The 12418-nt window shown below is 42.5% G+C and overlaps 1 protein-coding gene across 1 annotated transcript; it reads right to left on the reverse strand.

The window, feature by feature from the left end:
* Positions 1-7141: 7141 nt before the first annotated feature.
* On the reverse strand, positions 7142-10642 carry LOC115137212 (small ribosomal subunit protein eS6). Its single transcript, XM_029673380.2, has 6 exons — positions 10546-10642; positions 9573-9704; positions 8912-9122; positions 8226-8372; positions 7532-7689; positions 7142-7269 (listed from the first exon to the last, which is right to left on the reverse strand). The coding sequence occupies exons 1-6, from the start codon at positions 10549-10551 to the stop codon at positions 7174-7176; spliced, it is 750 nt and encodes a 249-aa protein (XP_029529240.1). The 5' UTR covers positions 10552-10642; the 3' UTR covers positions 7142-7173.
* Positions 10643-12418: the final 1776 nt, after the last annotated feature.

A 12418-nucleotide genomic window follows, 5' to 3' on the forward strand; every position in this document is an offset into this window, starting at 1 on the left:
GAGGGTTGGGCAGCCCTGCAGTACAGTAATACAGTTCACACTCAAAAATATTAGCCTACTGGAGCTAGTTTAATTGATAAAACGCAACATGCAACAATTTCAAAGATTTTACTGCGTTACAGTTCATATAAGGAAATCAGTCAATTTAAATGAATAAATTAGGCCCTAATCTATGGATTTTACATGACTGGGCAGGGGTGCAGCCTTGGATGGGATAGGCCCACCCACTTGGCAGCCAGGTCCACCAACTGGGGAGCCAGGCCCAGCCAATCAGGATGATTTTTGTGCATAATGGAACATTTCAGAGATTTTTTAATTCAGCTCATAAAACATGGGACCAACACTTTACCTGTTGTGTTTATATTTTTGTTCAGTGTATTTACCAAAGGTAGCATCAACATCTATGGGCTTTTCTTTTTTCCTGTTGTGTGTAATGTGCAGTAGCCAGTAACCTTTTCTACATTTTGTTACTTTACAGCCTAATTCTAAAATGGATTCAATTGTTTTGTTCCCCCTCGTCAATCTACACACAATACCCCATAATGACAAGGAAAAAAATAGTTTTAGCAATTTTAGCAAATGTATAAAAATTTAAAAGATCACATTTTCATAAGTATTCAGACCCTTTTCTCAGTTCTTGCACTTTTGGCAGCGATTACAGCCTCAAGTCTTCTTTGGTATGACGCTACAAGCTTGGCACACGTGTATTTGTGGAGTTTCTCCCATCCTTCTCTGCAGATCCTCAAGCTCTGTCAGGCTGGATGGGGAGTGTCGCTGCACAGCTATTTTCAGGTCTCTCCAGAGATATTAAATCGGGTTCAAGTCCGGGCTCTGACTGGGCCACTCAAGGACCTTCAGAGACTTGTCCTGAAGCAAATCCTGAGTTGTCTTGCTTGTGTGCTTAGGATCGGTGTCCTTTTGGAAGGTGAACGTTAGCCCCAGTCTGAGGTCCTGAGCGCTCTGGGGCAGGTTTTCATCAAGGTTCTCTCAATTGGCTCTGTTCATCTTTCCCTCAATCCTGACTAATCTCCCAGTCCCTGCCACTGAAAAAAATCCCCACAGCATGCTGCTGCCAGGGTTCCTCCAGATGTGACGCTTGGCATTCAGGCCAAAGAGTTCAATCTTGGTTTCATCAGACTAGAGAATATTGTTTCTCATGGTCTCAGAGTCTTTAGGTGCCTTTTGGCAAACTCCAAGCAGGCTGTCATGCGCCTTTTACGGAGAAGTGGCTTCCGTCTTGCCACTTTACCATAAAGGCCTGATTGGTGGATAGTTGCAGAGATGGTTGTTCTTCTGGAAGGTTCTCAGAGCTCCAATCGGGTTATTGGTCACTTCCCTGACCAAGGCCCTTCTTCCCCAATTGCTCAGTTTGGCCGGGTGGCCAGCTCTAAGAAGAGTCTTGGTGGTTCCAAACTTCTTCCATTTTAAGAATGATACAGGTGGACTCCAAGATGTAGAAACATCTCAAGGATGATCAATGGAAATGCACCTGAGGCACCTGAGCTCAATTTCGAGTCACATAGCAAAGGCTCTGAATACTTAAGGTATCTGGTTTTAGGAAGGTATCTGGAAGAGCCCTTACTGCTGCTCGATCATCCTATTTTTCCAACTTAATTGAGGAAAATAAGAACAATCCGAAATGTATTTTTGATACTGTCGCAAAGCTAACTAAAAAGCAGCATTCCCCAAGTGAGGATGGCTTTCACTTCAGCAGTAATAAATTCATGAACTTCTTTGAGGAAAAAATCATGATTATTAGAAAGCAAATTACGGACTCCTCTTTAAATCTGCGTATTCCTTGAAAGCTCAGTTGTCCTGAGTCTGCACAACTCTGCCAGGACCTAGGATCAAGAGAGACACTCAAGTGTTTTAGTACTATATCTCTTGACACAATGATGAAAATAATCATGGCCTCTAAACCTTCAAACTGCATACTGGACCCTATTCCAACTAAACTACTAAACTACTGAAAGAGCTGCTTCCTGTGCTTGGCCCTCCTATGTTGAACATAATAAATGGCTCTCTATCCACCGGATGTGTACCAAACTCACTAAAAGTGGCAGTAATAAAGCCTCTCTTGAAAAAGCCAAACCTTGACACAGAAAATATAAAAAACTATCGGCCTATATTGAATCTTCCATTCCTCTCAATTTTTAGAAAAGGCTGTTGCGCAGCAACTCACTGCCTTCCTGAAGACAAACGATGTATATGAAATGCTTCAGTCTGGTTTTAGACCCCATCATAGCACTGAGATTGCACTTGTGAAGGTGGTAAATGACCTTTTAATGGCATCAAGCCGAGGCTTTGCATCTGTCCTCGTGCTCCTAGACCTTATAGTGCTGCTTTTGATACCATCGATCACCACATTCTTTTGGAGAGATTGGAAACCCAAATTGGTCTACACGGACAAGTTCTGGCCTGGTTTAGATCTTATCTGTCGGAAAGATATCAGTTTGTCTCTGTGAATGGTTTGTCCTCTGACAAATCAACTGTAAATGTCGGTGTTCCTCAAGGTTCTGTTTTAGGACCACTATTGTTTTCACTATATATTTTACCTCTTGGGAATGTCATTCGAAAACATAATGTTAACTTTCACTGCTATGCGGATGACACACAGCTGTACATTTCAATGAAACATGGTGAAGCCCCAAAATTGCCCTCGCTAGAAGCCTGTGTTTCAGACATAAGGAAGTGGATGGCTGCAAACTTTCTACTTTTAAACTCTGACAAAACAGAGATGCTTGTTCTAGGTCCCAAGAAACAAAGAGATCTTCTGTCGAATCTGACAATTAATCTTAATGGTTGTACAGTCGTCTCAAATAAAACTGTTAAGGACCTCGGCGTTACTCTGGACCCTGATCTCTCTTTTGACGAACATATCAAGACTGTTTCAAGGACATCTACGTAACATTGCAAAAATCAGAAATGTTGTCCAAAAATGATGCAGAAAAATGTATCCATGATTTTGTTACTTCTAGGTTAGACTACTGCAATGCTCTACTTTCCGGCTACCCGGATAAAGCACTAAATAAACTTCAGTTAGTGCTAAATACGGCTGCTAGAATCCTGACTAGAACCAAAAAAATGTATCATATTACTCCAGTGCTACCCTCCCTACACTGGCTTCCTGTCAAGGCAAGGGCTGATTTCAAGGTTTTACTGCTAACCTACAAAGCATTACATGGGCTTGCTCCTACCTATCTCTCTGATTTGGTCCTGCCGTACATACCTACACGTACGCTACGGTCACAAGACGCAGGCCTCCTAATTGTCCCTAGAATTTCTAAGCAAACAGCTGGAGGCAGGGCTTTCTCCTATAGAGCTCCATTTTTATGGAATGGTCTGCCTACCCATGTGAGAGGCGCAAACTCGGTCTCAAACTTTAAGTCTTTACTGAAGACTCATCTCTTCAGTGGGTCAAATGATTGAATGTAGTCTGGCACAGGGGTGTGAAGGTGAGGCACTGGAGCAACGAACCACCCTTGCTGTCTCTGCCTGGCCGGTTCCCCTCTTTCCACTGGGATTCTCTGCCTCTAACCCTATTACATGGGCTGAGTCACTGGCTTACTTGTGCTCTTCCATGCCGTCCCTAGGAGGGGTGCGTCACTTGAGTGGGTTGAGTCACTGATGTGATCTTCCTGTCTGGGTTGGCGCCCCCCCTTGGGTTGTGCCGTGGCGGAGATCTTTGTGGGCTATACTCGGCCTTGTCTCAGGATGGTAAGTTGGTGGTTGAAGATATCCCTCTAGTGGTGTGCTTTGGCAAATTGGTTGCTGTTATATCTTTCCTGTTTGGCCCTGTCCGGGGGTATCATCGGATGGGGCCACAGTGTCTCCTGACCCCTCCTGTCTCAGCCTCCAGTATTTATGCTGCAGTAGTTTTATGTGTCAGGGGGCTAGGGTCAGTTTGTTATATCTGGAGTACCTCTCCTGTCTTATCCGGTGTCCTGTGTGAATTTAAGTATGCTCTCTCTCCGTTCTCTCTCTCGGAGGACCTGAGCCATAGGACCATGCCTCAGGACTACCTGGCATGATGACTTCTTGCTGTCCCCAGTCCACCTGGCCGTGCTGCTGCTCCAGTCTCAACTGTTCTGCCTGCGGCTATAGAATCCTGACCTGTTCACTGGACGTGCTACCTGTTCCAGACCTATTATTTGACCATGCTGGTCATTTATGAACATTTGAACATCTTGGCCATGTTCTGTTATAATCTCCACCCGGCACAGCCAGAAGAGGACTGGCCACCCCTCATAGCCTGGTTCCTCTCTAGGTATCTTCCTAGGTTTTGGCCTTTCTATGGAGTTTTTCCTAGCCAACGTGCTTCAACACATGCATTGCTTGCTGTTTGGGGTTTTAGGCTGGGTTTCTATATAAATAAATTTGATTTTTATTTTTCAATAAATTTGCAAACATATCTAAAAAACAGTTTTTGCTTAGTCATGGGGTGTTGTGTGTAGATGAAGATTATTTTTTAAATGTGGTCTATTTTAGAATAAGGCTGTAACGTAACAAAATGTGGAAAAAGTCAAGGGGTCTGCATACCTTCCGAATGCACTGTATGTATTGGATAACTGCAATATGATTTTCTTTTTTTGGGCTTGGGCTCTTTACATGTCTTTAATGTATGGATCATAAAATGCATTTCATATATGGCTCATCAGGCTCAGGTAGCATCAGGTTAGCATTTTCATGCTGATCAAAGCTCTAATCAAATCCAGACATATTTATATGCATTATGATTTTGAATGATATACATGACTACCTGGGAGAAAAGTGATTTATTATCGGTGTGGGACATTTGTAAAATACCAGGAAAATATTCAATCCTGGTGTATTAAATCCTTCTCCTTCTTTGGGGTGGACCCACCCGTCTCAATCAACGAGAGAAGATTTTAAATAGACATTATGGCATCGTACACATTATTGGATTACTTATTTATTTTATAAATGGAGCATTTTATAAATTCAAATGGATCATCTGCAACTGGACACGTTAGAATACATGTTTGGCCGAATCGAGAATGAAGATCGTATTGCCACATTAAGGTTGGTCGAAAATTCGCTGTGCTACACCAAACAGTACTTAACCTGTAACTCACAGTAATGGATACCAAAAAGCTTTGGTAAAACACATTATCTGATGTAACACTCTGTAGTTAATGCAGGCCTGGAGTTCATTTGAACAAATCACAGCTCTTACTGAGTATAAACGTAAGAAGTAAGTACCAAAAAAACGCAGAGTTTTGCATGACAAGCAAGTGGAATGATGGCAGAAACAGACTGGTACCCAGGTTAAAGCCAAATGTATAGCCTGTTAACCAAGCCATGCCAAATCAGTGCCGAAAAATCTGCGCACCGGAACAAAGCTCCACGTTAACCGTCGCATCCCAGCAACACCCGTTTTGTTACGTGCGTCTGTCCACGAGCTTGAGATAAAACGGCTGACGGGGCTAAATCCTGAAACATCCCGAAACAACCACGAATTCCTGCTTCAAATAACGTGAAAACATCCTTTATATAATACTTTGTACAGCTTGACCATTACCTCATTATAAATCATTGGTAAACAACACCATTGATTCAACCTGACACCCATAGCATGAATGACCCAGTTGCTTTACCTAACTGTTGTCTGACAGAGTAAATGGTTCATCCCGTTCTCTTTGTGGATGTTATCCATGCCTCAGGACATCCCCTCGAATATTCTACCAGACAGAGCAGCCATGTAGTTTCTCCCTTCTGAGTCAGTATATCTGGGTCACTTTATGGCTGCATTTACAGGCAGGCCAAACTCGGATTGGTCAAAAGACCAACTGAGAAAAAGATCAGAATGGGGCTTCCCGTTTTAAAGGAGCCGTCGTCTTTCCTGTGACGAGTCCACAAACATCACCATTTTCAGAGCCTCTGCGTGGAAGTGCAGTACTAATATTGAGGCACATTTGTATTTTTCTAACAGAAAAGAGAACGTGAAAATTAGTTCTGTACGTGCAAAAGTTCCATGTGTTGACGGTACAAACAGATTTGTCATAATCTGTCTGGCCCCGGCTTCAGGCACATCAGCTTGGCAGTGTCAACAGCTGTTTGTTCATTACCCTGGCTTCCAAAGGATGGCAACTGTTTAAAGAGATCCCCTCCAGATCAAAGACTGCCTTAAATAGCAGTGGGTACCTACATTTATTTTACGATTGCCCATTGGGCTGTGGCAGTCATTAAAACAGATTCCATCTCATGTCTTATCTACACTCCCTTTACAGATTTTAGTGTTCACCAATTAGTGTCAAGAAAAAGGATGCGAACCCTTTGGAATTACCTGGAGTTCTGCATAAAGTGGTCATATAATCCAATCTTCATCTAAATCACAACAATAAACAGTCTGCTTAATATCAGTCTGCTTAAACACACAATTACACTTTGTTTGAATACACCATAAAACAGTTGCAGTGCAGGATGGGAAAAGTATGTGAACCCTTGGATTTAATAACTGCATGACCCTCCTTTGGCACCAATATCCTCAACCAAACATTTGAGGTCAGGACTCTGACTGGGGGTCATCTCTGCAGGACGGCCATTCCTAGGGAGTAGCAAGTGCTGAAATGTCTTACTGTGGACGGTGAACATAAAGGCTTTTAGAGATACTTTAGTAACCCTTTCCAGCTAAACGCAAGTCAACAATTCTTAATCTTGGGTTTTCTGAGAACTCGTGTTCAAGGCATGGTTCACATCAGGCAATGCTTGTTGTGAATAGCAAACTCACATTGTGTGAGTTTTTAAATAGGACAGCTCTAACCAACATCTCCAATCTCGTCTCATTGATTGGACTCTAGGTTAGCCGACTCCTGACGCCAATTAGCTTTTGGAGAAGTCATTACCCTTGGGGTTCACATACTTTTCCAACCTACACTGAACGTTTAAAGTATGTATTCAATAGACAAGAAAAATACAATAATTAGTTTAAGCACTGTCTATTGTTGTAACTTAAGAGGCAGATCAGATCCCATTTGACCAATTTATGTAAAAATCCAGGTAATTCCAAAGGGTTCATACTTTTTCTTTTTGATCAATACAAATAGAACCAGGATGTTTGTTTCAGGCATGGACATTATTTTAGATGTATGAAACAATAAAAAAAAAAACAGTAACAGCATTTCAGCAAAACATTTAATTCAATTCCACATTTCACTTCTGGCTGGACTCAGATTTGGATGTGGAGGCCCTAAGGGAGGAGAGACGGCGCCTTTTAGCGATCTGTTCCTGGCGCTTCTCCTTAGCCTCCTGCAAACAAGGATGAGATTTGTTAGTCCTCCTACATGTTACTCAATGACAAAATTGTTCGTCATTGGGGACTTTATATATACAGACATTTTTAATGAATTAACCATTTTATGAGTCAACTTGCAATCATACATCAACTCTCTTAGAATCGTTGGAATGAAATCAATGGTGTTCACAACATTCAGGGCAATTCATTACACATAATAGATAATGACTCATATTACAGCCAAATGCCTAAGTAGTGCCTAAGTCCCTTCGGTACCTTCATCCTCTTGGCCAGCAGCTTCGCGTACTCGGAAGCCTCTTCCTTGTTCTTCTGGGTGCGCTGTTTCTTAAGGGCAATGCGGCGGCGCTTGTGCTGCAGCACACGGGGTGTCACTAGCCTCTGGATCCTGGGAGCCTTGGTCCTGGGCTTCTTACCTGGAAAAGATGGGGGAGAAGAGGTGTTACCAGTGGCATTTACTACAAAGTGTGTGCATGCACATGGGAAAATAGTTAAGGTTTCAATGTTTATGAAATGTATGTAGATCTTAGTGATTGAGTTATAGCCGTTGTTCATTCTAGTTAGCATTCTGAATGTTCACATGAAAGAAATGTCCCATTCTTTCAAAATGTCCCACACAAAACTATAAGTTGCCTCAAATGAGATTTTAGCAAATCTACTTATTGGGAGAGCATTGCAGTTCAACCAGCCATGGTCAGAGGGTCAGGTTGCATCTGGTAAAGCAGCTCTACAGTTTCTGTAGCACAACATTGTCCCCCCTTTGAGGCTACAGACCAGCCAGAAAGGGTCTACTGGTGTGCCAGACAATAACTTTTGCACAAATTGGCAAGCAGAAATATTAGAAGTTAAAAAAAATAAAATCATGCTGTCAAGAGTTTACAAGTGCTGATGTGCTAAGCTTGTTACCAATCCATTCATTAACAGGACCATTTAGAAGCAGTGTTGGCCTCACCTTCTTTAGTCAGGGGTCTCCTCACAACATACTGCCTGACATCATCCTCCTTGGCCAGGTTGAAGAGCTTGCGGATCTTGCTGGCCCTCTTGGGTCCCAAGCGGCGGGGCACAGTGCTGTCGGTCAGGCCGGGGATGTCCTTCTCACCTGGGAGATGGAGGGAAAAGGTGTCAGGCCACTAGATTTAAAATTTTAAAAAGTCTTTCCAGAAATCACCACCCAAATGGTTAACCACATCCAAGCGCTGGCAGCGGGAGCAGAACAGCACTGAGGATGTTCATCAAGTTGTTTTCAAAGGTATATAGTCTTGAAACATGCACGTCTTGTTTTCCTTAATGGGTTTTGTAAATTTGTATATTGTGTTTAATAGATTAGATTTATGCAGGACTCATCTTTAAAAATTTAGAATGCCCTAGTCTCAGTAGGACTTCCCTGTGAAAATGAAGGTTAAATAATACATTTGTAAAAATATGACCTTTCAAAATAACCCAATGTTAAAATGGGGAAAGGATTGGGAGAGCATTGCAGTTCAACCAGCCATGGTCAGAGGGTCAGGTTGCATCTGGTAAAGCAGCTCTACAGTTTCTGTAGCACAACACTGTCCCCCCTTTGAGGCTAGAGATCAGCCAGAAAGGGTCTACTAAGGTGTGCCAGAGCAAGTGGTTACCATCACTACAACTCCATACCTTTCTTGATGATAACCAAGTTCAGCACGCTGAGGTTGGCATCAACGATGCAGCCACGGACAGACTTGCGTTTGCGCTCTCCTGTCCTACGGGGGCGGTAACAGGAATGGCCCTTGGCAAGCAGCAAGCGCACACGGCCATGGGTCAGCACACCCTGCTTCATGGGGAAGCCCTGCTTGTCGTTGCCTCCGCTGATGCGCACCATGTAGCCCTGGGAGAGATGAGAGCCAAGATTACGTAAAAAAAAAAAAAAAAAATTGCTCTATACAAGGACCTGATGATCATACAAGTTAGACATTTGTTTAGTGAAATGTATTAGCGAAAGGGTTGAAAGAGCAATGCAGTTCAACCAGCCATGGTCAGAGGGTAAGGTTGTATCTTGTAAAGCAGCTCTGCAGTTTCTGCAGCACAACACTGTCCCCCCTACAGACCAGCCAGGAAGGGTCTACTAAGTTGTGTGAGATCATGTTGAGTTGAACACGAGCAGTATCCAAGGCATTAAATTGACTACTCCAAAATTACCCAGTGCTATAGTCAATGAGCTTGGAGTAAATAATGAAGACTACATTCACTTGAGTTTGAGGCTAACTAATTTAACTATTTGTAAAAATTGCCTGCAGGATCTGAAAACTGAGCATCTTTCTTAGTGACTGTAGCTTACCTTCCACTCATCTCCCAGGGGATCAGCAGCCACCTCTGTGGCCATACGCTTCTCGTAGAAGGTTCGCAACTTGCGCTCATCATCCACTTCAATCAGCTTCTGACAGCCAGTGGCAGGAAACGAGATATTCAGCTGAAAGAGACATATATAGATCAGTGTGTTGTAGATTGACCAGATGTAGCAAGCTCTCCTAGTTGAGAAGACCATAGCAATGTACATCAGGCAGATTGCTTGCCAGACGATCACCTTGCACCTATGCTACCCATCCATAACCAACTTTAAATGTCTTGAATAATTAACTACTACAGTAGCCTAACCAAAACGATGGTGAGACAGCTGAATTGAGTGCAACATGATGCAGATGTACACGGGATGCTAGCATGTTGGCTGTTAATGCAATCGGTTAATTATTGTTAGCTAGAAACAAGATTCGTTATACAGAACACGGGATGCAAGTGAATTTCAGTCACGGGAAAATAATTCGGCAGCTAGCTTCACACTATTTGGAACGATCCAGGGACACGCTGTTAAGTAGCTAACGTTAACTGTAGTTAACCAATGTCGGAAGCTAGCTGGCTGTAAGCGGCCTTGAGGATGACTACATTGCGATTAACAAACCTGCAACTGATTGGCGAAATATGGATGTGTGAACAAACCCACATCAGAGATCATATTCGTACCCCCACCCCAAAGAACAGAGGATACGTTGTTGCGGTTCTTTGAATGACGCCCGGCAAGACATGCACATTTCTCTCAGGAGGCAGACATGTTTTCAGGTTCACTTAGTAACGTTGCCAGCCATAGCTAGCTAGCTAGCTAGCAACAAAATCAACATGCATCCTAAAATACAATGCAATATCTGACTAAACAAGATACCGTGTTATAATATTGTAATAAACTACTCCAATTCGGCCTGGACATTAACAAGGATATACATGTTATTTGAAAGATGAGTTGAATTGAATTATCTTACCTTCATTTTGTAAAACTGGCTCGACAACAGTCTGCCACCGAAAAGAGAGCGGATGTCCGCCTTGCTGTTTCACATAGGCATCATATGTTATCGCGATAACACGTGGTGTTAGTTACAATGTTGCGTTTTTCTCATATTAATCTTTCACCAGCATTTAAAACTGCATGCACAAATGTAATGGGAACATTCCGTTTAATACTCCTAAATTAAACATGTAATTATAAAAAAAATTGTAACTGAACCTGGTCTCTAATATCCCCATATTCCCCTCCAATGACAGTATAAACAAGGCATTCGTCTTTCTTTATTGTCAACTATAGGCCTTTCAATATGCTGTAATTCACTACATATATGATTTCATAATTTTTGTCTTTATGGAAAATTATACTTGTGCATCATCATGCATCTGTTACAATTAGTTGCTGTATTCAAGGGTAGGCCTACTTGAGATTTCACCACACTTCAGTGCCAGAAACATGGGAGGGAAAGGTAGATTTATGGAGTAATGGGGTGGAAGAGCCAAGATTGAGTGAAATGCTAAGGAAATCTTCAGGGGATGTAGTATTTAACTATGCAATTCATTTCCTTAGGAAGACGAGAATAATGGGTAGAATTTGGATGTCATAAGGTGAACGCACCAATTTGTAAGTCGCTCTGGATAAGAGCGTCTGCTAAATGACTTAAATGTAATGTAAATGTAACTCTGTGTTGTTGTATGTGTCGAACTGCTTTGTTTTTATCTTGGCCAGGTTGGCCAGGTTGCAATTGTAAATGAGAACTTGTTCTCAACTTGCCTACCTGGTTAAATAAAGGTGAAAAAAAAGAAGAGAGTAATTGGGTGAGGAGGATCGCGGAGGATCGCGGAAAATAAAATAAGGAAGGAAGTGGAACATATTATGAATAAAGGTGGAGTGGGGGATTGCACAGGCCTTCTGAAAGATCTGGTGAACGAGAAGACGATGAAAAAAAAGGAGAGACATTGAATATTTATTGAGTGAATATGGAATGGAGGATCGCACAGAACTTTTTGAAGAGCTTGAGGAGGAAATGGGACAGGACGAGAGTGAGGATGAATTAAATATAGTGGCAGGTGCTTTGATGACTGCTGAGAAGAAGTTGAGTGTAGAGGAAAGTAGTGAGGTGAGGAAGGTGGGTGTCAAATGCAAAAACAGGGATACAACCTCCAATAGTTCAGAGATGAAATTTGTTGAGAATGAGGGTGAAATACCTGCGGCGAGGATCACCAATTTCGGGGCTCGTCCTAAAGATGATTTTGGTCCAGTGGGAGTGAGAATTGTAGAGAGAATGGAGTTTTGCTGTGTGGTTGATCCATATGTGGTATCAGGTTGGGTGGAGGAGAGGTTGGGGACTGTTGAGATGGAGAAGGTAACTTGGAGTGGACTCGTGATTATTTATTGTATTTCCTCCGCCCAGAGGCCGCTCTGGTTTACGAGATTAGGGGCAATCATTTTGACGTGCTTTGCTCTCTATGACAGGGCGCCGTTGAAAGGAATGATAACGGTGGTGGCTTGAAGTGTTGAGGAGGAGCAGTTGAAATGGAAGATTCCCAGTGTCTGTGACGCCTGCCGCTTGATGAAACATAGGTCCGTTGGGGAAAAGGAGAAGACATTATCTGTCATGCTGAGTTTTGATGCAGTTGTTACCAGATAAGGTAAAAGTAGGAAGTGTCAGTTATCCATTGAGAGTTTATGTTCTGAAAATATTACAGTGTTTTTGATGTCAAGGTTATCAGCATATTGCAACAGATGCCTAGATGTGAGAAGTGTGCAGGAGGGCATGAGACAAAGGAATGTGTAGTATCGGTGTAGAAAGTTCTGTGTGTTAGTTGTGGGGGTGATCATGGGACTGGAGA

Source organism: Oncorhynchus nerka, linkage group LG11 (assembly GCF_034236695.1).
Source record: "Oncorhynchus nerka isolate Pitt River linkage group LG11, Oner_Uvic_2.0, whole genome shotgun sequence".
NCBI classification, from domain to species: domain Eukaryota; kingdom Metazoa; phylum Chordata; class Actinopteri; order Salmoniformes; family Salmonidae; genus Oncorhynchus; species Oncorhynchus nerka.